At 43.8% G+C, this 26,682-nt stretch overlaps 1 protein-coding gene across 7 annotated transcripts in view; it reads left to right on the top strand.

Moving 5' to 3' along the window:
* Nucleotides 1–7,128, top strand: part of TLE4 (TLE family member 4, transcriptional corepressor) — a 166,106-nt gene extending 158,978 nt beyond the window's left edge. For all 7 annotated transcript variants that reach the window (XM_070050442.1, XM_070050454.1, XM_070050438.1 and 4 more), the window contains 6 exons: nucleotides 752–1,001; nucleotides 1,784–2,031; nucleotides 3,695–3,842; nucleotides 4,105–4,255; nucleotides 4,623–4,699; nucleotides 5,428–7,128. In XM_070050442.1, coding sequence (XP_069906543.1) covers nucleotides 752–1,001; nucleotides 1,784–2,031; nucleotides 3,695–3,842; nucleotides 4,105–4,255; nucleotides 4,623–4,699; nucleotides 5,428–5,535 — 982 coding nt within the window. In that variant the 3' untranslated portion in view covers nucleotides 5,536–7,128. The remainder of the gene's footprint in view (nucleotides 1–751; nucleotides 1,002–1,783; nucleotides 2,032–3,694; nucleotides 3,843–4,104; nucleotides 4,256–4,622; nucleotides 4,700–5,427) is intronic.
* Nucleotides 7,129–26,682: the final 19,554 nt, after the last annotated feature.

Below are 26,682 nucleotides of genomic sequence, written 5' to 3'. Positions count from 1 at the left end.
AGATGCTCTCACTTAAGTTGCATTTTAGAACCGAATGCTACCATCATCCAAGGGCTTTCTCTGGACAGGAGTTGGAGGATGGCACTATTGATAGAGACTCATAGATGGGCCTTTGGGCCTCCCACAAAGGGTGCTGCTTCAGTTTTTCATTCTATTTGAATTTATTAGAACTTGAGATTGTCAGGTCTGATCAAGTTGCTGAAATAGGGCTTTATCTTTTTCCCCCCTTTGGCACCTCTGCCATTCAGATATCTAAGCCTAGAAAAACTTTTAACTCCTTCAAGCATAATTTTGGCTTATGCATCTGTGTAAGTAATTCACTTGATTGGAGTGAATTACATATCAGGCAAAATCTCTGCAGGCCTCTGAATCACCCAAAGTAGAAGACGACGCAGTTATCAAGTGCCCTTGAAAGGGTTGGTACTGTAGTTGACATTGGTTATCTTGACTAATTCTCTGTGACACGTAGATAGCATTCTCTCCTTTTTGAAAATTAGAACTATGGTTCAGAGAGGCTAAGTAACTACTAATGTCACACAACAGTTAGTAAGGAGCCAGTCTGAGCTTTGATCATGGACCTAGCTGTGTGACATTGAAAATTGTGTTCTTTCTACTGTACTCACTAAATTTGCATTGTTTGCAAATCACAAGTGGCACTGAAAGTGCTTTCTTTCTCATCTCATTACACTCGAGAGTTAAGTACGTTTTTTACATTCTCCTCGTCTATCTTTTCTCCTCCTCGCCGCCTTAGAGCATACTCCTTCCATGTTAGTGCAGACGGCCAGATGCAGCCCGTCCCCTTCCCCCCCGACGCCCTCATTGGACCTGGGATCCCCCGACATGCTCGCCAGATCAACACCCTCAACCACGGGGAGGTGGTGTGCGCCGTGACGATCAGCAACCCCACGAGACACGTGTACACGGGCGGCAAGGGCTGCGTCAAGGTCTGGGACATCAGCCACCCTGGCAACAAGAGCCCTGTCTCACAGCTCGACTGTCTGGTGAGTGATCATGGATGAATGAGACTTGGGCCTTCCTTCAGTACACAGGAAGGGATGTTGAAAGAACTGTATGTGTGAGCAGCTGGACACAGTATTGACCCAGGTGGCTGTTGGTCTTTTCAGTTGGGGATGTGGCTTTTGGTTCCTTGAAGCAGAGTGACCTGGTTCATGTGTAGCACATGCACCAGTAATTTTCACTAATCCTGTCCCCTGTGGAAAAGGCAAACCACTTATTTTCCTGTCTGACAAAGGTGTTTAGGAAAACAGAGCCCAGCACACCGTGGCTTCTGTGAGAGTGTGCCTCAGTATGAGGATCTTCAGGTGTAGAAGAGTAAGTTACTATTTATGTGGCAAACACCAGCACTCCCTCAGCTGCTTAATTGTCATTCGTCCTTACAACAGCAAAGTCAACAAGATACACCAGGGTGCCAGACTGGACTGTCCAGGACTTTGAGAGGTCCTGTGTTAGTGCTTGTGTGTATCTGGGCATGCATGTGACACAAGCATTTGGTTAATTTGGTGGTGGTAGGAATGGGTCTAGATCGTTGCATTTTGATGCTAATTAAGATTAAATATCTCAGCACTAAATTTTGTAGATCAAGTTTAAGTACTTCCCTAATTTCGTGTAATTTTCTAGCATTAATCTACTTTATCATTGTCATAAGTATAAATGGCTCATTAAACCAGGAGGGAACACAATACTTTTATGGATTTCTGCTCTCATGTTAATGCTGTTTTCCTTTCCTCATGAGTAATCTCTTGATGGTTTTTTTTCTCTACAGAACAGGGATAACTACATCCGTTCCTGCAGATTGCTCCCTGATGGTCGCACCCTAATTGTTGGAGGGGAAGCCAGCACTTTGTCCATTTGGGACCTGGCGGCTCCCACCCCGCGCATCAAGGCAGAGCTGACGTCCTCAGCCCCCGCCTGCTACGCGCTGGCCATCAGCCCCGATTCCAAGGTCTGCTTCTCCTGCTGCAGCGACGGCAACATCGCCGTGTGGGACCTGCACAACCAGACCTTAGTGAGGTGGGTCAGCAGGATCCATTGCCAGGTTGTGAGGAAGAGCTGATTTTTTACCACCTTATGCCAGAGTGCTCTGTGTGTATATGTAGGGTTTTTTTGTTGTTATTTACTTTTTGACATTGCATACCAAGCATCACCAATTCTGGTTAAAAAAAATGATTTGACATAATTACTCCATAACATTCCCATGACCTCACAAGCTCATTAGATGGCTATAATTTGCCATCTGTGCTTGCTAATAAACCATTACTGTCAATAGATCGTCATTAAGAAGATTCCCTGTGCATGGCCCTGTCTGCTGTCCCATCTGTATCTGACGTGTGTACTCTCACAGTAAACATTAGCACCTACCATGGGCCTGGGCACTGTATTGGGTGCCGCTGACACTGAGGTAGTCTAGAATATCTGTGCTCCCATTTTTAGTGATGGGTATGCAAAACCGGATATCTGCTTAGAAATGGAATAGTACAGGATCAGTGTTGGTAGGAGAAACCTTGAGATGAGTCTCCAGATGTCAACATTTAAACAAGCAAGAGGTAGGATGAGCTAAAGGTGTAAGAAGGTTGTAGTCAGGTCTGGGTACAAGTCAAGGCGAGTGGGTTAAGAGGCCTTGTTGGCCGTCTGTAAGTAGTTTGAAGGACTGAACTCTATAATTCCAAAAACAAAATAAGTGTCACTCTTGTTGCTCTTGGGTACAGCCCCTTTGAGGAGCTGCTTCTAGCCCCTTCTTCCCTCACACTGAGCCAGGAGTGACTCCCAGGGCAATAGATCACAGAGTCCCTCTGTGGGCTGTCCTGCAGAGCATGGCCCTTCTATGCTGCAGACCACCCCTGGACAAATGGCGGCTCCCCAGCAGGATCATTTCTGCCCTGTGCCATCCCTGTCCTGGGTAGGAGGGGAGTATTTCTTACAGCCTCTTCCAGTCTGTCTGTCTTGCACATCACAGTGAAATAGGTCTCAGAGTGTATCCTTCATTGGTTCATATAGATGTAGGTGTGTGTATGTCTTTATTTCAGTTGGAGATTTTTTCCCATCAATAATATTAATCATGTCTTAGTATAAGAGTACTTTGAAAACATTCTTAAGTATTCAAAATAAATAAAAAAGTACATGAAATTCAGCCTCTTAATTAACCTTTGGTCTTCTTGTAGGGTCATTCCTTGAGATTCATGGGAAATTAATTCCAGAGCCCCCCTCAGCTACTAAAATCCACAGTCACATCCCTTATATTAAATGATACTGCATTGACTTGTAACCTACGCATTTTTCCCTTCTACTTTGAACTGTCTCTAAGTTGCATATAACACCTAACACAGTGTAAATGCTAGGTAAATACTTGCTACACCATATTGTTTGGGGGACAATGACAAAGGAAAAAAGTGTATATATATTTATTACAGATGCAATTTGGTTTTTCTGACATTTTTGGTCCAGAGTTGCTTGAATCTGTAGATGTAGAAGACCTGGGATACAGAAGGCCCGCTATATGCTTTGATATTGCTTTCAATAATTAGAAAGCAATTAAAAATTTAAAACATTAGAAAATAACCCAAACAGTAATGCAAAAAATAACACCTCCATTGAAATTGATTGCCAGGGAATTCTAAATTGAATTCAACTCAGAACTGACTTGTCAGTGTTTTCACCTCTGCTCTGACATTTTCAGGCAATTCCAGGGCCACACAGATGGAGCCAGCTGTATTGACATTTCTAACGATGGCACCAAGCTCTGGACGGGCGGCTTGGACAACACGGTCAGGTCCTGGGACCTGCGCGAAGGGCGGCAGCTGCAGCAGCACGACTTCACCTCACAGGTATGGCCTCAAGCGCCTATGGCGTTTTCAAAAACACAGCTTTGTGAAACATGGCACTCTAAAAGAAGGGACACGTTCACTTACATGTGACGATGGCTCTTTTGACTCTGGGTGGCTTTGAAATCTCCCATTTGACTTTGGTTTCTTCCCCTGTAATTCAGATGACCTTGATTTCCTTCGTGATTACTCCTCAGAAGAGTTGCTCACAGTTACAGGAAGTATGTCCTCTCTAGCCACCATCACCATTCTGTTTTAATTTTAGATCTTTTCTCTGGGCTACTGCCCAACTGGAGAGTGGCTCGCAGTGGGGATGGAGAACAGCAACGTGGAAGTGCTGCATGTCACCAAGCCTGACAAGTACCAGCTACATCTGCATGAGAGCTGTGTGCTGTCGCTCAAGTTTGCCCACTGTGGTAAGCAAGCCATTTTCTTTTGTCTGTTTTCGGTCACTTTCTGTTCCTTCTGCCACCTTCCTGTTGACTCATCCCAAGTTCTGACAGATCCTTCAGTTTATTAACGTGACCCTCTTCAGAATTGGATTGCTACCTTAAATGTGCCTGCTCTTCGCATGCCATGTGATTTTCTGGTGTTAATCTACTTTATCCACATATCTATAAATGACTCATGAAATGCAAGAGGGTGGGCCTTGATTCTTGAAATGGGAAGAAATGCTTGTTTGTTAGGAGTGGGATGAGTTTTCGGTATACTGTTGGATGCTCTGTAAAGCACATCTTGGATATAACATGAACATTGTGCCTTTTTCAAAACCCTCTTCCCTAGGCAAATGGTTCGTAAGCACTGGAAAGGACAACCTTCTGAATGCCTGGAGAACACCTTATGGGGCCAGTATATTCCAGGTAACACCAAACTTGTTCAGCTCTTGCACTACATGGCGGTTGTTCAGCCAGACTGTCTTTGATTAATGAAGCACATGAGTGCCGGGGTGGTTAACATTGAACCCTTCCCGGTGCAGTTGAACATGGTTTGCACAGTGCTTAAGTATGGCACATTTTTCTCTCCAGCTGTGGAACCCCTCTTGCAAGTTTGTGTTCAGTGTTTGCTCTGAGAACATCGGGCTTTTTATTTTTACTAGGACCGTTTCTACAACCCTGTCTCAGGAAGTGTAGTGTGTCCAGTGCCCTGTCCCTCTGAAGTGGCAGACAGGTGAAATGTTTGTACCTGTTTGCTGTTGTTAGGAGACTGAGGCTCAGACAGATTAAGTGGTATCTGCTGTCATGCAGCGTGACCTAAATCAAGCCATTTGAGTTGTTCAGAAGTTGTCAAACTAATAATCAACTCTGCTCTTAACTCTGTGAAAAGCAGGGTTTGCAACAGGGCCTTGCTGGCCAGTGGCCGTGCTCGCACCCGGGCAGGAGTCTGCAGGCGAGCCTGGTGAGGCACCCCGGCGGGACTCTCACGCTGCCGCTCTCCGCAAGCACTGCGGCGCCTCACCTTGACTGGCGCTCCCTGCTGCTCAGTGGAGCACCTTAGGTGTCCGCTCCTCAGCCCCTGCAGCCCTGCCTCTCAGTGCACGTGGGCTTTTCTTTCAGTATCTAATTGTTTCTATGGTATGTTTCTTTCCTAGTCCAAAGAATCCTCATCGGTGCTTAGCTGTGACATCTCTGTGGATGACAAGTACATTGTCACTGGCTCTGGGGACAAGAAGGCCACGGTTTATGAAGTTATTTATTAAGGACAGATCTTCATGCAAACTGGACTCCTTCTCCTTGTAGCACTTTGCTCTCTCATCCTTTTATGTTCACCCCCACCCCCGCATCGAAAACCAAGGATTTCAAATACTCCTTGCAGTTGTGGAGTTTAATCCCCTTCCTTAACCCCACTTCCTCCTTGCTATTGAATTGTGAATACTCATTAAGAACCTGTGATACCAAATCTGCAGCTGTCTACTAGGAAGAACATGGAATAGCATACTTAACAGTGACCGGAATCTTTAATTATGTATTATATCTGTAATATATTTATTTTGTTTAAAGAAGGCTTTCTAACAATGACTGACTAAATAAAGCTGTCTGCTCCTGCATTGATAATGAAGGTGCGTTGTATTTGATACCCCTCTCCCTCCTTTTTTTTTGACGAAGGAGGGGAAAGAGGTTTAAAAAATTGATTTAAAATGTCATTAAATGTAGACTAATGACTGTATAGAGATGTGAAATGTATAATTACACATGGAAGCAATATGTTGCTGTGTTGTTACTAGGGTTTTTCTTTTTGTTTTCTACTTATTTTCAGAAAGTTTGGAATTCTGGCTGAACAATTAGAACATGAGAGGCCAAGTCATATTCATTTTGAGTCTGTTTGGACAACTTTAACCAATATATCTATAGCTTTAGATTATATTCGAGAAAAATAATTGGACTTTTTCTCTTTTCCTTTTTCAACTTGTTGACAAGTGTCTTTGTAATAATGTTTTTAATTCCCTTTTTTATTGTATTATAGACAAATGAACAAATTAAATCGGGCCTCAAAGAGAGAACTTAATCCCTTCTGGGTATTTTTGCCATGTTTCTTTGCAAAGGGAGATGTAAATCTCTGGGTAGTTTTGTTGTTCCGAGAAATTATGGGCTATTTTGTGGCATGCTCTCTGGGAGCTGCACAGATACAGGAGGGCTCCTACCGCTGTGCGAGTCAAGTCTTTCACAAACAAGGACAGCAGAAGAGGGTTTGCAGAGACCTCCCTCTGAAAACACAAAGAATGGACTCTCTCCTGGGAGGAGGACTTGCTTTCTTTACCTCCGGTTCTTTCCATGTCTTAGTTGGATGTCCCTGAAATGGACACAGGCTGTGCCATTGTGCCAGAAACATTGTGTTATCTTTTATGTTGTTGTTGTTGCTGTTAAACTATAATATGTGACTCCTTTTTTATTATTATTTTTTGTTTGAATGCTTTACAAATCTTTTAAGTCTGTGGATCTGCTGATGTACAGTGCCTTTGCTGCTATGGATCAAAATCAAAAGAACCGTGTAGATAAACTTTATTGTGTAAGTAGAAAATTACTTAATTTCATACTAGAAATGGATGGATGCTGCAAGTTGAAATGGACTGTCCATTGACGTTCCTAATGTGGTAGCAGAAGAAAAATGGTGTCTTAAGTGCTTAGTGTTTGATGTCATTAATAGTTTCGTAAAACTCTACAGTGTAGAAAGATTTTGATACTAAACTGTGCATTGTACATAGTTCTAATGCATTGTATTGACCGCCAGTACTTCTAATGGTAGATTGTTTGTGCATTCAGACTTTTAAGCATTAAACATAAATAACTTCTAATATGCTTATTTTTCTAATTCTTTGTTTTGCTGGCTTCAGTTTACTTGTTGGCTATGCTACTTCTAAATATTAAAAATTAATAGCTATATTCAAGGTATATTGATGTTGAAGTAACATGGAGTTTCTTTTTTTTTTTTTAAGATTTATTTATTCATTTGAAAGGCAGAGTTAGAGAGAGGCAGAGGCAGAGAGAGAAAGAGAAAGAGAGGTAGAGACAGAAAGAGGTCTTCCACCTGCTGGTTCACTCCCCACCTGGCCACAAAGGCTAGCGCTGAGCCAGTGCAGAGCCAGGAGCTTCTGACAGGTCTCCCACGTGGGTGCAGGGGCCCTAGGACTTGGGCCATCTTCTACTGTTTCCCCAGGCCATAGCAGAGAGCTGGAGCAGAAGTGGAGCAGCCAGGACTTGAACTGGCGCCCATATGGGATGCTGGCACTGTAGGTGGCAGCTTCACCCACTGTGCCACAGTGCTGGCCCTGTGAGTTTTCTTATTGTTATCTTTATTTTTCATTTTTACTTGAGAGGAGCTAGAAAGGATAGATGTTCTCAACAACAACAAGTATTTATTGAGAACCTCTTTGATTTGTAAAAATATCATCTATCAAAAAGTTCTTACATCATTCATAACCTTGTTACTTTCACATATGGTAATCGCTAGCCATTTGTTGCTTCTTTAATTTATTAAAATTAAATGAAATTATAAATCTGGTTTACCCAGAAGCACCAACTCTATTTCAGATGTGAGTAATCACATGGCTACTGGCTGCTGTATTAAACTGCACGAATGGAACATTCCTGTCATCGCGAGAAGGTCTGAGGAACTAACACTGCCTTTAGTGTTAGCTCTCACAGACCACTGCCACCATTTAGAGTTGGGGACCGCTGCCAGTGTTACACTCTGAACTCTTGAAAAGCACCAGACTCCTTGAGATGCTCCTGGGTGGGTGTGTGAACACTGAGCATCAGAAAGAGCTTAAAGATTTCTAAGTTTCTACAACTCAAACCTCTGGCATTTTGAGCATCAGCTGTGTAGAAGATGACATGAGGTCAGGAGTGCCACAGAGCTCTGGAGTGATGGGCTTTAGTAATAGCTACTGACTCTCTAGGTGCTGAGCAAGTAGAATTCAGCAGCCTTCCTGTGTTGCATTGGATGCAGCACTTCCAGTGTGAGGAGTGGTGCTACATCAGGGGGTGACATGCAATTCAAAGCAAATTAACAGTCATAGAAGGTATAGGTGTAAGTGAGCATCCTCGAACATCCTCCAAGACGCATCTTCTCCAGGCAGCAGGGTAGAGATTCTGCCGGACTAGGAGGGAAGAATGGTGAATGCTGTGTACAGAACACAAGGCTGGCATCTGTTCCACTTGGTACCTGTTCATGATGATCCAGATCTTTCACAGCTTGTCCAAAGATGTAGGAAGGGGAAAAGCAGGTCTTATGAGGTTACTAATATAATGAGAATATTTGTACACAACAGAGAACATGAGGAATCTAGAATTCTGCTAAGAGGGTAGTTGTTGGCCAAATAAGCACAAAGAGCAGACCTAGCCTTGTAGACTGACACGGTGGAGCAGACATTGTCCTAGTCAGGACATTTGATTCTGAGAGGCTTTGAAGAAGAGAAAGTGTCAGTCCTTCAAGGAGTGGCATCCCAGGGTCAAGTAACAGCATTATCTTGGTCAGCACTGAGAGCTTCATTTAGCTTCCTTGGGTGAGACACTGTCCTCCACCTCCACAGAGCAGGAATTGTGTTCTGCTTCACCCAAGTGCCTAACTTGTTACCAGGCTGGTAGCAAAGTTTGATGAACTGTTGGATTCAGAGGGTAATGAGCATAGAAATGTAAGTTCTTTCAAGTTTTAAAGGATTCCTTGATCGATGGGTGTGTATCTTTAAGGTTTTTAAAGTGAGCAGTATGTTTGTAAACACCTGAAGATCTTGGGAGTTCTCCACTCTCCATTTGACCTGCCAGTCTTAAGAAGGTTTTGATGGCTTCTTTAATCTGGTGTCTGTCTACTATGTAAAGTAGTTTAAAAAAAAAAAAAAGCTTCAGCACAAAAATTATGATGTGCACTGTGCATTTAAGAGTTAGCATTCCCATTTAGTGCATGATGGATCAAGTCTATGATGTCTTTCAATTCCATCTGAAAAGAAACCAAAAACATTGGCTAAATGGATAAAAAAACTGAGGTGAGGCCAGCTGTAGCACAGTGGGTTAAGCGGCTACTTGTGACAGCAGCATTGTATATCAGTGTTGGTTAAAGTCCTAGCTGCTCTGCTTCCAATCTGATTTCCCTCTGATTTCACTTGAGAAGACAGCAGATGATGACTCAAATGCCTGGACCCTGCCACCCAAACAGGAGACCCAGATGGAATTCTTGGCTCCTGGCTTCAGCCTGGCCCAGCCCTGGCTGGTGTGGCCATTTGGCGGAGTCAACCAGCAGATGGAAGCGCTCGCTCGCTCTCTCTCGATCTGAAAAATTGAGATGAAGTATAAATAGACCTAACTTTTTTAAGTAAATGGGCATCTTATTTCCTCTCCTTGCCAAGGCTTCCTCAGATTTTTTTATTTAATATAAATCTGTAAGTTGCAGGCCTGATGATGTACACGGAAGTCTTGATAGAATTTTTAGAGTAACTGCTTAAACTTAGTTCTTCGGGTTGCCAAGTGTGGGCTTGCAGAATCTGAAGAACAAAAATTGCCCTGAACAAGAAAAACTTAACTTTGAGAAGATGGACCTCTGCAGAACTGTCAACATAGTAGAAGGAGGTCCAGCTTAAACAAGCCATCAAGACCTTGCAAAGAGACTGGCAGGGCAAATGGAGAGTGGCAGACTCCCAAGGTCTTCAAGTGTTTACAAACATATCCCTCCCTTGGCCACTGCTCAGCAAGCTGACGCCATGTCCAGTGAACTGCAGAAGATCCAGCTCCTGGACTGGTGTATGTGGAAATTCAGCTGGAGCACCTGATGCATGCAGCTGGTTGGTACTGTGTCACCACGGGATGTACTGGAACTGTGTCAAACCATCTCACATAGCCACCACATTCTGGAATATAGCACTCAAGAGCCAGGGAAATGGACGCCCTCAGAGGGGTGCATTCTGGACGGAGGTTCTATGGACACGTCAGCCTGGTGAACAGTCAAACAATTGGCCATACCCTCAACTTTGAATTCAGTTACTTCTTGGATGCCTCCATTTGGACATTCTTGCACTTAGTGCTCTCCTAGACTCTTAAATGTCCAACTTAGGGTATTTGGTGACCATACTTTGGGCAGTTGTAAGGAAATCTGTTCTGAGATTTCTTGTCCATCAGTTAAGCCATTACAAAATTATAAAGATGTTAGTACAAGAAAAAAAAAGTTATTTCTTTGCTCGTCTTCAGTGATCTTATGATTCCAGATGCTGTCAGCTCCTAGGCACCTTGCAGAACAGTGCACTGTGGATGCCGCCTCCCTTTCAGACATCAGCAATAGAAGAGGAGCTTGCAGTCATCTCCATTCTTTTGAGCTAATTGCATTTATTTGCTTTTCAGTTCAAACTTACATTCAAAACTAACCAAAGAAGGGGTTGGTGACCTAAGCACATCAGAAAACCTCTCATATATTAGGAGTATTTTAAGAGCAATGCTGTAAGTAGAAAAAGATTCCTTCTGTAAGCTGTTTGCATTTTATTTTAGTCTCGTTTGGGCTTTTGACAACAGGTGGCAGAATCTTGTGGGTGCCAGAGAGGAATTAGCAGGAGACCTGGACTCCTCTCACCAGGGAAAGGAAATACTCAGCTGAAACTGTAGTTATTTGGCCTGCAGAAAGGCAAATTCCAACCAGGCTGCCCTTAGGCCAGAGGGAAACTGAACAAGTATTATCACAAAGGTCCCATTTGCGTTCAGTGCAGGCCTGGACCGGGTCCATGGATGCCAGAATCCTGAATTTACACAGAGGAGAACAAAAGGGACATCCTCTTCTCCATATATCCCAGGAGGGACATCCCAAGTGCTCCTCTCTTGGAGTCCGGAATTCTGCCCAACAAGACCAGTTGGAGAAGGAATGGAAAGGGCAGCTTTGAGATGCGTTCACCTCATTGTTCTTTGCCCTTGTTTCAAGCAAGCTGTTAAGTGGCATGAGGTCTCCGCATCACAGAACCTCTTGAAAGTGCCCTAGGTCAATTACGAATTGTAGTCCCTGTGCTGTGTGTGCCTACTCTGTGTGAATGCTGCACCAACGGTGCAGACCCCACCCTTGGAGTAGATGTCTCTCTTGTATGCCCCCTTGATTTTTACTACCTTGGGCCTGGAGTCCTCCCTGGGAACCCTTCACCTTGTGGGCTGGTGAGAACATTTAGAACTAACAAGTCTCGTGTTGTTAGGGAAGAAAACTTAAATTCACACAGATCCCACACTATGTCTTGTGCCTGGCAAAATAATCACATATACAGGCATGCATGTTAGTAGGTACTTGGGAGGAACATTTGGATTTTCAGAATTTAAGTGGCAGAATGTTTAGTCTCTCTTTAGGTGGGATCTAGACTAAGACCCTCATAGTTTTGAATGGCTCAACATTTTCCCCTAAAGCAAAAAGCGGTTGGCCATTTCCCATTCTCTACCAGATACCCCACTGCCTCTTCTAAAGAAATGAGCATACCTAGTACCCTGGCCATTTCTTACATCATGTGACTGGAAGTATGAAGTGGGCCCGGAGGCTGGGAGTTGCAGGAGAATGCGTGATTGTTGGGAACTAAGTCGAGGGTGAAATGCTACAGCCAGGGCCAGGAGCCCTTGGTATAGTCAAGGAGAGACCCCACCAGGAAACATGACAAGCAGAGAGCAGCATTTCCCTTAGGAAGCTTCTGTTACAAAGAACTTCAGTAGAAGCCTGTCTTCCCCCAGAAGGGTTCAGCTTTGACAAACATCCGGGACTTGTCTTAGCAACACCCCACACCCAATGCAGAGAAGCACCATGCCCAAAAGCCAGGTAAAGGAACACAAGTCGTGGTCTGTGCATCACTTGAAGAAATCCACTTAAACCTTGCCACTAAGCCCCATCAGGTATTCATGGGCTCTCCCATTTCCTGTAAGTGGGCAGTCGGCGGTAATGAAATGTGATTTCAGGTTTGGGGCCGAGTCAGGTATTCAGTAACTGACCGTTAGCCCCACTGCGTGGACATCTTGGGGCGTCAGAGATTTCCGTGGCACAGCTGGAGGTGACCGACCGGCCTGGGCTCTGCAGGCACCCGCTTCTCTCAAGTCGTGGACTTTGGGCAGGAGCTGCCAGCTGGACTTCCTGGCTGCCTTCAACCTCCAGCAGAGAGCATTTCCCCGCGTGCCATTTTGTGCTCATTTGTTGGCTGTGTTCCTGGGGTGGGCTTCCAGTAGCACAAAGCAGAGAGCAGCGCTGCAGTGTCTGTTTTGTTAAGACACGTCGTTAGGTATGTAAAACTCCTGTGAACTGACTACCTGACCACAGGGCTGCAGGGACATTCGGACAAAGCCAGTTGGTGTCACTCAAGCTTGGAAGGGCTCAGCTTTTTGATTTTGAAAACAAATTTTCCTGTTTCTCTTCTGAGTGACTTTATTGCATCATAATTTCCCTCACTCGCCTGGCATTTTTAAGAAGTGAAAAATTATGTTATTTCATTTTCCAGAGAACTGAAATTTGTGCCTTGAAGAACAAAATTTTAAAGTTTTTGAAGGAAAAATATCTAAATGTATTAAGCTCTTGGGCCCCTGCACCTACGTGGGAGACCCGGAAGAAGCTCTTGGCTCCTGGCTTTGGATCAGCTCAGCTCTGGCCATTATTTGGGGAGTGAATTAGGAAGACCTTCCTCTCTCTCTCTGCCCCTCTGTAACTCTGCCTTTGAAATAATAAATAAATAAATAAAAATAAAAAATAAAAAAATAAAATCAGTGGTGCCAAAAATATCTTCCAAATTTTCTAATTGGAAATATGTTAACCTATGTGTTTTTCCTTTTTTTTCCCTCTTCAAACTTCAAAATGTGGTTATCCTTTTTTTAACCTTGTGTTAATCTTTTGATAAAACGGTGTATTCGGTGGTTTTGTTCTGGCCTTGTTTCTTTTTTTGAGAAAAGCACTTTGTGACACGTACAATATTCTTGTTTGAAAGATGAGTCACAGGGGAAGCTTTTCTTTGATTACTATTGTGTGTTTTGATTCATGAGCTCATAAAGGTTCAACCGTGGTGGTTAAAACGGAATTGTTTACAGTCATGTTAAAATTGCACCGAGATAGCAGGAGGCCCTGCTCACAGGGTAGATTGATGAGCTTCAAGGCAAAGGACACAGGCTGCTTGAAGCCCTGAGTGCCACTATTCTGGGTACACAAAGGCATTTTGATCTATTGCTCCACTGGGGGAGCAGTCTGATTATGTACTCTGAGGGCTTCATGTCACACACCTGTTTTAAAGAAGGCCCAGTCTCTCCAACCACTGAGAAAGGAACTCAGGGGAGTCAGAGACAGGACTTTGTAGAGCTTTAATTACGATCTCATCACAGAACATGGGCCAGTTATGTTACTATCCGGATTGCTTTCTTGTGGAAAACAAGGGTTTGCAGAGCCAGTGCAGGCTGCATAGCTATTTAGGCGAGTGTATAATTGGCTCCCCGGAGAAGATTGGGCAACCGTGAGTGTTTTAAGTGGAATCATCTTTGAGGGATATTGCAGAACTGTAATCCTATTCATCTGCGGTGCCTAAAAAAGTCTTTCCTGGAATTTCCGACAGTTCAGGACATTTTCACTTCTGTCCAGACTTGAATGCTGACCCCTTGCTCACTCCACTGTCTCTCTGGAGATAATGATGCATAGCAGATGCCAGTGTCTGGGACAGCACAGCAGGTAGTAAAAATGTTCCCTCTTCTGCTGATTGATCCTACTCTTCTCAAACAGTTAGAAAACAACATTTCTGCGGTCATTTGCTTCGGAAACTATCATTTGGCAAACATATGCATGAAAGTTACCATGTAAAAAAAATATGGCTGGTAAGTCTATTAAAAAAAGAAAAAGTTGTATACCTTGTTACAATGCCAATAGAAGGGAAGCTCAAAGAGGAAGATTCTGTTTTTATTCTAATGTTTTCTAAGAAACAGCATCACTTAATGTCTAAGAGAATGCTTCTATGGTTGGGTGTATGTGGCTACCACCATTAAATGCAAGTGTGTTAGACACAGGTCTCTGGGTTGGTGATTCATCCTCAGAGATAGGAGGAGTGAACTGGAAGTGTGTGGTGGAGAATGTCTGTGACTAAGAGACACACACGTGAAGAAGTCCTGGAGGAGAGGGAAAACACAAGTCAGAAACCAAAAGAGAAACATCTAGCCTGAGGAAATGGTCATTTGTATTCCCACAGAAGCCTGGGGAAGGGAGAAGACGGCCTGACAGCATATTTATCTAAGACAGGAGAGGCGTGGTCCCAATCCCGAGAATTGAAATGGCAGAGTCAAGAGAAAATAGAGCTTCAATAAGTGGGCCACAGGCTGTGGCCACCGGCGCTACAATTGCTGCCAATGAGCCCACCTCCTGGTATTCACACCTGTGTGAAGAGGCTCCTGGGATGAGGAACTTGCGCCTTCAGCCAGCTTTCATGCCAACCAGTGAGCTTGGAAGCAGATCCTCAGCCTCAGGTTGAATCCGCCTGAGTGGCAGATTCATGGCAAACCCAGGACCACAACCACGTGACTAAACTGCTCCTGGATTTCTGGTTCACGGAAACTGAGATAGTACACTTCTGCTGTCTTAAGCTACTGGATTTTGAGGTGATTTGTTACACAGCAATCAAAAACTAATGCACAGTTCACCTGTAACTCAGGTCCTGTTGACACTCCTCCCCCCAAGAGAGAGTTCCCCCCATTACTGAGTTCTCTTTGCATCACATTTTTTAGCTCCCTCCTCCAAATTATTATTAAACCAATCAGGACTTTCGGGGTCACTTATTTTCATTTCTAACCATATTGTATTTATTTTTCTCAGTTTCCTTAGTAGTCCTATAACTGATTTTGCAGATTTATATTGGGTAAATACACTTTTTAACATCTAAGGAGAAAGCTATACAAATTGACCTGTCACAAAGATGAAAGGAAGTTGTCAAGATGGAGGGAGATAAAGGCTGGACAGAACAGCTGATAATATTTGGGCTTTTGTTGCACACAAGGATGATCAACTTGAAAGAGGAGCTGCATGATTTTTCCCTTGAAGGGTGGAAAGTTAAATGCAATCTTCCAAGGACCATTTGAATATTTCTAATGTGATTTGCAGGCCATACGAAATTATCAACTGAGGGGCCAGCACTGTGGCCTAGTGGGCAAAGCTGTTACCTGCTATGCTGTCATCCCATATGTGCACCGGTTCAACTCCTGCTGCTCCTCTTCCAATCCAGCTCCCTGCTAATAGCCTGGGAAAAGCAAAAGAAAATGAGCCATATACTTGAGTGCCAAGTTCCAAGCCAGGAGCCAGGAGCTTCTTCTAGGTCTCCCTCATGGGTACAGGGACCTAAGCACTTGGGCCATCTTCCAGGTGCATTAGCAGAGAGCTGGATCGGAAGTAGAGCAACTGGGACTCAAACCAGTGCCCCAATGGAACGCTGGTTCCACAGGCAGGAGCTTTACCCTCTACGCTACAGCACCAGCCCCTATAATTCTTTAACCTTTTGACTCTTGCATGCAAGAGCACAACAATTATGCAAAAATATTGCATTGGATATTTGCATTAAGACAAGCAAAGTTTTTAGCATTTGTGTGTATAAAAATTTTACAAATCAGTAGGAAAATTTACCAGTAGAAAATTGGGAAAACTATGCAAATAGAATATTCAGAAAAGATGAGAAGAAATTCTCATAAATTCTATTATAAGAATTTATAACCGAGTAGACACAAATTAAAGAAAGCACATTACCTATCACACTAGCAAAAAAAAAAAAAGAAAAAGAAAAGAAAAGAAAAAAACTAGCCAGTGTTAGGGAGGAATAGGTAACAGACTTTCTCATATACTGTAGATGAGTTGAATTGCCAAATGAAACTATTTTGGAAATGTGTTTTCATCCTGTTAGTGTGCATAAGCTTTGACTCAACAATGCAACTTCTGTGATTTTAACAGAAGTCACTATCTGAGGGTATGGTTGAAGTTTTTTTCTAACATATTCATTGAAATGCTTGTGTGTGTTTTAATCTAGTTATAAATGACAGAAACTCAACGGGAAAAGGCTTAAGCAAAACCAGAGAGTTTTCGGGCTAGCAGAATGCGAAGTCTGGGAGAAGAAGCTCCAGGCTGGCAGGGATGCACTGGGTCTCAGAAACATTGGGAATCGGGGTTCGAATGTTGCCAGGCCCACCCCATTGCTGTTATCTGTTGTTCTCTAAGCAATCGTTTACTTTTTAGCACTAACTGACCCTCTTCACTGCAGGAAACATCTCCATCGGCCCAGTGGATGTGATAATAATGGAGAGTCTGAGCCATCTCGTGTTCTCTTGAGTTCTGGTTCAAAAACAATCCTATGAAAGGCTCTGATGGCCCGCTATGGCTCAGATGCGCACCATGGAAAAGCCCTTTGTGGTGGTGGCGGTTGGTCTGTACTGGTTCAGGTGTTGGCTACCGAGGACTTGTAAGTGCCCAGATGGTGAGGGTCTGGGAAAACACAGGAGTCTCTGTGGTAGAGGAAATCCGGGACATTTGGGAGATCCGCTTTAATACACAAGGACACAACAAGCGTCGAATGTCTTCTATCAAAGCCGCCCAGCCAGGGAGGGACTGAGCCAGTGTTCAGCCTCTGACTTCAGTGCACTGACTCCTTACATCAACTCTCCTTTCTCAAAACTTCCACCTCGATATGCCTTGGGGATATGGCCTGCCTTTTGCTTAGTCAGCATTTCATATAACATTCATTTGGCATTTTATAGAGCTTGAGCTTATGTAGTTTAATTTTCTCCACTATAAATTTTATACCATTAATTCTGTGTATTTATAAAACCTGTCAAAGTAATCTGTAACTAAATCTATCCCAAACAGTGCAAATCCCTTACCTAACACAGTGCCCTTCGGGACCTGGGTCTTCACAGAAGAGGAGCGAACACTCCTTCCCCAGTAGGCAGGTCTCCACCCACCAGTTCACTTGAGAGGGGTGACAGACCCCCGAGGAATGGCTATGCTATCGGTTATTCTTTCATGGAACAAATGTTGACTGAGCGTGTGCTAGGACTGTGTTTGTGGCTGATGGACATTTTAATGGTTTCTAGAGCCACTCATTCCTGGACCAAATGTCATATCAAACATCCTCCTATCCAAACCTCCACCTGCCAATTTAATGCTGAAACACCCAGAGCTGTGCTTTTTGGTAAACCTTGACAACCAATTTCTTGTGGTCTGAAGTCATCTGTTGATGAGCATATCATGGAAAAGAGAATCAAGAGCTTTGTAAAATTCAAGCTCTATTACATCTATTTCATCCCTCGGCTCTACCAGGCCTGTCACTCTGTTTTAGAAGGAAATTAGATGGTTCTGACAAGACTGTTCTTCACAAAGCAATGTTGATTATTACCTAGTATTCTATGATCGTATGGGTGTTTGCAAATTGATTTTTTGATGATTTGTTCTAGTATTTTCCAGGTATGTAAACTAAACTGACTGCTCTGTGATTTTCAGGGCTGTCCCTTTCTGTTTCAAATATAGCTCTTTTCTCTACTTTTTACTGGTTTTTAGTATTCTCACTGAGCTCTAGTGAGTTTTTTCAATTTAGCTTTTGAAAAAGATTGTTAGCTTTGCTTTGAAGTTATGTAAGGAGGAAACGAAGGAAATGGTGACTTGAAAATTTACGGTTAATTTTAAAAAAGAAAACAGAGTAACAATGAACTGTATTCCAGGGTATTTTACAAACTGGAAAATTCCTGAAAGCTTTCCTAGGCCACCATTCACAGCTCAGAGACTGGCCTTGAACAACAGCAAAAATATGTATGATTACAGGCCTATTTAGGGACATCATAATAAGAATGTTTATTGCAACACTTAGAGATGTTTAAGGTAAATTGGTTTAAATATTTCTTCCCCTTGGCAAGTTTGCATTATAAAAGACACAAGATTACAGGATGAAACACACTTTTGAAATGGGGAGAGATTTGTTGAACCCTCCAAAGAGAAAGGTCATCAGTGGTGGGCAGCTTACCTGCCTTTTCCTGTCATTAAGGTAAGTTCAATATTCAATTACAAGTGCAGGTGAAATCCCCTTCCCACCAGTTATTATGAAGAAATGGTCAGCAAGCAGCTTACACTGTCATTCGCAGACATCATGCAAAGCCCACAACTTTTGGAGGTTTAAATAGACTCTGCAAGAAATTCCTTCTTCTAAAAATACCTGGGGGCCCGGGGCAGGGGCCGGGCAGCAGGTGGGGAGGGGAGCTAGGAGAATACGCCCTGATGGGCTGCAGGATTTTCTCCATTCTCTGGTTTCTTTCTTGGCACCAGCGTAGGCTCATTGGTACACTTAGCTTTGGAATCTAAAAGCAATAGTTCAGTAAAGAGGAGAGCTTTGCGGCGTGGAGGCAGACAGAGCCACTTTTCAATTGCAGAAACACTTAATTCTTTCTCACTTTCTGTGCGAAAGCCACTTGGGTGATAGCCCAGGCAGGGTATTGCAGACCCGGAGTGAAAAACTCTTGGCCTCTGAAAAGAAACAGTAGGGGAAAAATATTCAGTTACATTTACTAAGAGACCAAGAAAAAAAATTGCATTTAGAAAAAAATTGCTTTTGGCAACTGTGCCTAAGACTCTCAAATTTGGAAGTTAAACATGGGAAAATGTTATAAACGGGCTGCACCATATTTGTCTATCACTCCGTTTTTGAAGTGGCAATCTGGGTGACTGGAAAGTATGAACACATCTCTATTCTGGTGCAGCTTGCTGAGAACTGCAAGTTACAGAACGAAGCCCGCCTGTGGGGCTACTGCTTATAAATAGCAGGAATCTGCTTCACGCCATACAGTGGGAGCTTCCATTGACTTTTTTGCATGTGTGTGAAGACTGCTAATGTGTATTGGTCAGGAGAGCCAGCAACTAGGGACAGAGGAAGAAAGGGGCCCACCATGGCTGCTGTCTGAGCTCCTGGAGGAGTTGGATGGTGCTTGCAGTGGTCATGCCCATGTTTGGGTCAGGCCATGGCAGCTGGCAAGAGCCTAAGAGCTCTCCAGCAGTGAGGCCCAGAGTTCTGCACATCCAGGGCTCCAGAGCTACCCCAGCTATTTGGAGATGATTCATCCGCCAAAGGCACAGGTGTTCTCTTCCTCTTTGGTTTTCTTCATGGTGACAGTCATTATTGAAATTTTGGAAGAAATAGGGCATACGAGATAGGATAATAAATTAGTAAAAGGTAACAGTGCAGTCATTGTGGAAAACAATATGAGATTTCCTTAAAAAAACAGAATTACATAAGATCCAGCAATCTGGCTTTGGGGTATTTATCTAGAGGAATGAGAGCATTATGTCACGGAGCTGTCTGCCCTCACATGTTAATTGCAATGCCGTTTCATGATGGCTATGACAGGAAATCAACTTCTGTGTTCACCAGTGGATAAATAAACATGCGATATTGATAAACACACACAGACACAGCAATGCTATTCAGCTCTAAAAAAGAAGAACTTTCTGTCATTTGCAACGGCGTGGGTGAACGTGAAGGACACCATGTTACATGAAAGAAGCCAGACACAGAAGACAAATACCACATCATCTCACTTAACTGTGGAATCTAAAAACACAGAGCAGTATAGTGGTCAGCAGGGCCTGGGGATGGCTGTGAGATTAGGATCTCTTGGTCAGAGAGTTTAGAATTTCAGCTGGAGGAATAAGTTGAAGAGATCTATTGCACAACGTGGTAAATCTAGTGAATAACAACGTGCTAGTGTATACTTGAAAACCTCTAAGGTTAGGTGTTCTCAACACTTTAAGTGATAATTATGTGAGATAATACAAGTGTTATGAGCTCAGTTTAGCCATTCCCAATGTAAGCATGTGTCGAACTTCCTGTGGTGCACCCTAAATATATAAATTTCTATTTCCCAATTAAAAAATGCTTATTATACCTAAAAAGATAAGAGATACCAATCTCTGCTGAATAGGTTACTGTATTTACAACTTTTTATTGAATCCTCATTGTAACACAAGTATAGCCATTTGCCCATAGTAACATTTCCATCAGTGGCGGTCCCCATGCCTGGTGATACGGGAGCTGTCTTACGTTGTATACGTAAACTCTATGATGTTCTTCTAGCACCTAAATCGCCTGATGACAGGTCGCAGAAACTATCCCCACGGTTAAGTGATACAGATCTGTGTGGTGCTGACCTTGCTTAAATGCATGGAAATGGAGGCTCAGGGAAGCAAAAGGCTTGGACCAAACTCTATACCCAGTCAGCGGAGCGGTCCCCAGCGTCAGCATGCCTGCCTGAGCAGTGCTGCACCATGAAAAGTGTACCTGTGCGTTGCACCAAGGACCTGATTGTCTAAGGGCACCCGTGAGCCTTTGCCCTGTGGCCTGGCTGTCGCTCAGGCATGTCCTTGACCTCTAGCAAGGAGCAGTGGAGCTGCAGTGAGCAGTCATCCTCAGCAGGTCTGTGGAGAGGCCACCTCTCGGAGCTCAGCACCAGGCCTGTTTTACAGAAAGAATTATCAGCCGTTTGTCAACGCTCTGAGAGCCCTTCAGTTTCAGGGCCAGCAAGAAGTCCTTTTCCATTCTTTTGGGGACTGTTGTCATCCAGCTGTCGTTTGGGTCTGTGGTGTGGGAGGGTTTGGCTGTTCATCTGGCCACGTTTCTCAGAGCGACATATGTTTCCCACTCTCTCCCTCCCTAGTCTCTGCTTCAGTTTAGAGGAATATTCTACCATTTTTTTTTCTGATGTTTAATGTCTAAATAAACCAAAAACATCTTGTTGGCTTTATGATCCGGGACCACCTCTTACAGTTGTATGTTTAGAAGCCAGTGCAATGAGTAATATTCAATGATTTCTAGGCTTACATTGGTTTGGGTAACAAATTTCTTACCAACTTGTCCAGAAAAAAATGTGTTCTGAAATCTCACAGCTCTTGTAATGAAAATTCTGTAAAAGCTCATTGGTTCCGCTTGGCTGGGCACACCTCAAGCACTGGATCCCAAAAGTTGGTCCAGGAATAGAGCCCTGTTCTTGCTGAAGCTTTCACCAGGCTGTGGCAACAAATGAATGAACAAACAAGTAAATAGATAAATAGACAGAGTTGGGGGGGGGGGGAGTGGAATTTAATAAACAAGTTTATTTTGGTGTAAAATAATTTTAAAAATCCGTGCATTATTTTTTCATAATAAACATCTTCTTGTGAACTTTTGGAAGTCCTTTCATAAAAACAACAAATAGGTTTTAAAGAAATCAATTGGGGCTGGCGCTCTGGCGTAGCGGGTTAAAGCCCCGGCCTGCAGTGCCAGCATCCCCTAGGGGCGCTGGCTCAAGTCCCAGCTGCTCCACTTCTGCTCCAGCTCTCTGCTATGGTCTAGGAAAGCAGCAGAAGATGGCCCAAGTGCTTGGGCCCTGTACCCGTGTGGGAGACCTGGAAGAAGCTCCTGGCTCCTGGCTCCTGGCTCCTGGCTTTAGATCAGCGCAGCTCTGGCCATTGTGGACATTTTGGGGATTGAACCAGCGGATGGAAGACCTCTCTCTCTTTCTCTTTCTCTCTCTGCCTCTGCCTTTCTGTAACTCATTCAAACAAATAAATAATCTTTTTTTAAAAAAAGAAATCAATTTGAAAAAGATACTCTTAAATATATATTTTCCATGACTGCATCTATGTGTATTAGAAATTTTTATGAGTTGACAGAAATCACAGATGGCTTTTATTTTTATCTATTTTATTTTACTTAAAAGGCAAAGTGACAGAGAGGAGAAAAGAGAGAGAGAGGTCTTCCATCTGCTGGTTCACTCCTCAAATGGACGCAATGGCTGGGATTAAGCAGAGCATAGCGAAGAGAGAGGAACTCCATTGTGGTCTCTCCTGTGGGTTGGCAGAGAACCAGGCACTTAGACCAATCTCCCAGTGCTTTTCCCACATGCATTTTCTTTCTTTCTTTCTTTTTTTAAATTTTTTGACAGGCAGAGTGGACAGTGTGAGAGAGAGAGAGACAGAGAGAAAGGTCTTCCGTTGCCAGTGCACCGTGCTGATCCGATGGCAGGAGCCAGGTACTACATCCAGGTCTCCCCATGGGTGCAGGCCCCAGCACTTGGGCCATCCTCCACTGCACTCCCTGGCCACAGCAGAGAGCTGGCCTAGAAGAGGGGCAACCGGGACAGAATCTGGCCGCCCCGGCCGGGACTAGAACTCGGGGTGCCGGCGCCGCAAGGCGGAGGATTAGCCTAGTGAGCCACGGCGCCGGCCCTCCCACATGCATTTTCTAGGAACTGGGTCAGAAGCAGAGAGCTTGGGGTGAACCAGTGCTCCCAAATGGGATGCTGGCATTGCAACCAATGGCTTAACCTGCTACTCCACCATGCTGGCCTTGTAATGGTTGAGGTTTGTTTTCAATGTCCTGTTTTACCCTCCTCCACTGCAAATGATCAGTTCCATATGGATTCCCAAAACTCCAAAATGTGTCCACTGTTCCCTGAATTCCTAAGTCTGCACCCAGTACTTCCAAATCAGACGTTTCTTGTCTCTCTCAGCCCACTGCTGCATCTCTGAACTCACTTTTTAAAAAGGATTTTATTTATTTATCTGAAAGGCAGAGTTACAGAAAGGAAGAGAGAGAAAATAGAGAGAGAGAGAGAGAGAGAGAGAGAGAGAGAGAGAGGTCTTCCATCCACTGATTCACTCCCCAGATGACCGCAACGGCTGGAGCTGAGCCAATTTGAAGCCAGGAGCAAGGAGCTTCTTCCGGGTCTCCTACATGGGCGCAGAGGCCCAAGGAACCTGGGCCATCTTCCACTGCTTTCCCAGGCCATAGCAGAGAGCTGGATCGGAAGAGGAACAGCTGGGTCCTAAACCAGCACTCATATGGGATACCAGCACTGCAGGCAGAGGCTTTACCCGCTGCACCACAGCGCCAGCCCCTCACTCATCTTGGACATCCTAAGGGTAGAGCAGAAGGAACTGGGATGAAGAAAGTGATCCCATTTGCTACAGAAAAACCGGAAGAGGATACGTATGTGTATGATCAAAAATGCACTTTACTAAAGATGTATTTGATATTTACATATTTTTTATAGAAACCTTTTGAATGAACGTGAGCTGCACATTTTCATTAGTGCTCTTGTGCTCAGGATCTTTGTGGACATAGACATTAAGGTCGAAGGCTTTAATTTCTTGGGAGTGTGGGAGGTGGCTTCGGGGTCTCTCGCATCCGTTTTCTTCTCATCTCCTTCCCTTTCTTCATTCTCACTTCTTAGACCTGGCAAGAAGAAATCTGCCATAGCTTCACACTTTGGAGAGTTCTCCTTGTCTTTGGAGAAACAAATGAACTAATTAAAAAAACGCATGGGGGGACCAGCATTATGGCACAGTGGGTTAAGTCACCACTAGTGATGCCTACAACCATATTGGAGTGCAGCTTTGAGTACTGGTTGCTCTGCTTCTAATCCAGCTTCTTGCTGATGCACCTTGAAGGCAGTGGAAGATGGCCCAAGTATGTGCACCTGGGGAGACTCAGATGGAGTTCCAGGCTTCTGGCTTCAGCAGGGCATAGCTCTGAGTGTTGCCCTCTGGGGAGTGAACCAGAAGATGGAAGATCTGCACTCACTCCTCTTCCCTCCTGCTCTGGGATAAAGAGAGAGAGAGAGAGAGAGAGAGAGAGAGAGAGAGAGAGAGAGAGAGAGAAAGGGAGAGAGAGAATGAAGAAGGAGGAAGAAGGAAGGAAGGAAAAGAAGAGAAAGAAAAGAAAGAGAAAGAAATCTTTAAAATATATATATGAGCACCTCTGTCACTTGGAATCTATTGTTCAGTGCTGGGTCATTGTAACCCTAAACATCAACCCTTAAAAACAACACCACTCGGGCCCCAGGGAAAGCCTTCTCCCTCCTTGGCCTCCATTGGAATACCATGACAACTAAGGGGGTGCACTGTTGCCATTGGCATCGGAGAGGAACACTTCTTTGGAGTACGTGAAGAGATTTGAGTGGCAGAAGTGCTTAGGTAAGAGAAGGACAAATTAACTTGTCAAATCAGTTTGCTTCGATAACTTACATGCAGTAGAGTCTAATGTGCTTGAGTGCCATTCCCCAGTTGTGCTGAGCACTTTCTTACTTCTCTTTTTGTTTCCAGAGATGTCTACAAATTAGCATTCAGAACACGTGGAGTCTTAGGAACATTTTCTAAAGTTAAATAATCCAAATTAATCCCACGTCTGTATTGCTGTGGATCTAGGCATGCTGTGGAACCAGTTGTGGAGTCATAGTTTTCTGTACATGGCTCTAATATTGCTTTAAAGGATGGTGAAAATGGAAGTTTGGTAATTTATATATTGAAATAAAATATTTTTAATTTTGTGGTAAAAGTAATCTACATGTGCAATTCAAATACAATGTTTGGACATGATATATAAAAGAATTTCATTAACTCTAGTGGATACTGCTTTCACCCAGTAAATATTCTTCAAGTAGAAATTAGTCATAAAAAACATTACCTCAGGACAATAATATTTCAAGAAAAGTGTCTATTTTGGTGTTATTGTCAATAGAATACAAAATATGTGGAAAAGTTGATTATAACATAATTAGTGTTTTACTGAACAAAGGGTAAGAAAAACAAATTTAATGGATTACATTTGTGAATTAATGAGAGTTTTTTTATTATTTATCAAACATCACTAGCCCATCACGAAAACACCCAGGCACACAATATAATTAAACCCAGTCATCTTTGAGAATTTATTGACTTTTAGTTATGAGAAAACCATAGCTTTAAACACAATTTTTCATTTTATCATTTTGAATATATATTTGTCAAGGAAGGGGATAAAACTACATTTATTTAGTGAATCATTAGTTTATTTTATGTCTCACAATCATTTAGGACTATGCTACGTGGCTATCACTTGCATTCCGTTCTCTTCCTTCTCCATTTTTTCTTTTCTCTTCCCTTCGATATGGTTTTATTTCTCCTTATTTTTTTTAAGACATATTTTACTTATTTGAGAGACAGAGTTACATAGAGTTAGAGCCAGAGAGAGGAAGGTCTTCTATCCATTGGTTCACTCCTCAAATGATGGCAACAGCCAGAGCTGAGCTGATCCGAAGCCAGGAACCAGGAGCTTCTTCTGGGTCTCCCAGATGGGTGCAGGGGCCCAAGGACTTGGGCCATTTTCTACTGCTTTCTCAGGCCATAGCAGAGAGCTGGAGCAGAAGTGGAGCAACCGGGACTCAAACTGGCCCCCATATGGGATGCAGGGGCTGCAGGCTGGGGCTTTAACCCACTGCACCACAGCGCCGACCCCTATTTCTCCTTATTTTTAAAAGTAACTAATTAATTTTATTTACTTGAGAGACAGAGAGTGAGAGAGAGAAAGAGATCTCCCATCCACTGGTTCATTCCCCACATGCAGGCAACAGCCAGAGCTGAGCCAGGCCAACGCCAGGAGCAGAGAACTCAATCCAGGACTCCCACGTGGCAGGGCATGCGTATTCAAGCCCTCACCGTGCCTCCCAGGGTGGACAGCAGCAGGAACCTGGAACAGGGAGCGGAGCCAGAGCTTGAATCCCGGCACTACTATATGGGATATAAGTATCCCAACTGGTATCATAAGTACTACATCAAATATCCACCTCTATTTCTCCGTCCTGGTCCTCCTTTCTCTCCCCTTGGTCCCTATAAATCTTACTCTGTAATGTCACGTGCTTAACAATTGCACTATTTCTCAATCTAAAAGATTTAATCAACTGTGTCTCTGAGTCCCCATCTTGCTCAGTTGAAAAGAAATTCCATTCTCCATGGTTGTGGAGGAGGGCATGAGGATGGGATTCTCCTCCCGTTTCTCCTCCCTGAAGATGTTAAGACATCAGAAAGCTTACAGAGCTGCGAGGAGAAGGCCCTGCTGTTTCAGGACATGAGATCAAGCGCTGTGATCCCGGGTCCCCAGCTCAGGAGCTTGTTAAAGGTGAGGAGTTCTGCAGCTTCCTTGGAAGGCTGGGACTCAAGTCTCAGTCGCTGCTGCCCTTGATAGCCGGTGGCTGAGAACAGACCCTCCCGGGTCTCACCACAGCCTTCAGAGGACAGGCTGGGAGAGCCGGCGGAGGGGCGAGTCATTCTGTTGGGAAACCTCACAAGCTCCAACTCCTGCCCAGACTCTGCTGCCTTTACCTAGCTTCAAGCTCCTCCTCCTTCCCCATCCCTCAGGGTAATTCCTCTCTGCAAGAAAGGAGGCTGACAGTCAAACTGTGTGAAGGAGATGTCTGCATTAACGGACCACAAAGTCTTCCAAAGGAAGGTAGCAAACGCAGAGGCCTGCCCATCTGCTTGGGAAAGAGGAAAGAGAATATGAGGGCAGTTAAAGTTAAGTGCATGTAAAATGGAGCTCGTATTGGTGCAAACATTATTGAAACTGATGACTAGTTTT

Source organism: Oryctolagus cuniculus, chromosome 1 (assembly GCF_964237555.1).
Source record: "Oryctolagus cuniculus chromosome 1, mOryCun1.1, whole genome shotgun sequence".
Lineage (NCBI taxonomy): Eukaryota > Metazoa > Chordata > Mammalia > Lagomorpha > Leporidae > Oryctolagus > Oryctolagus cuniculus.
Note: the sequence above shows the minus strand (reverse complement) of the source record. Positions and strands in the feature narration are given on the sequence as shown.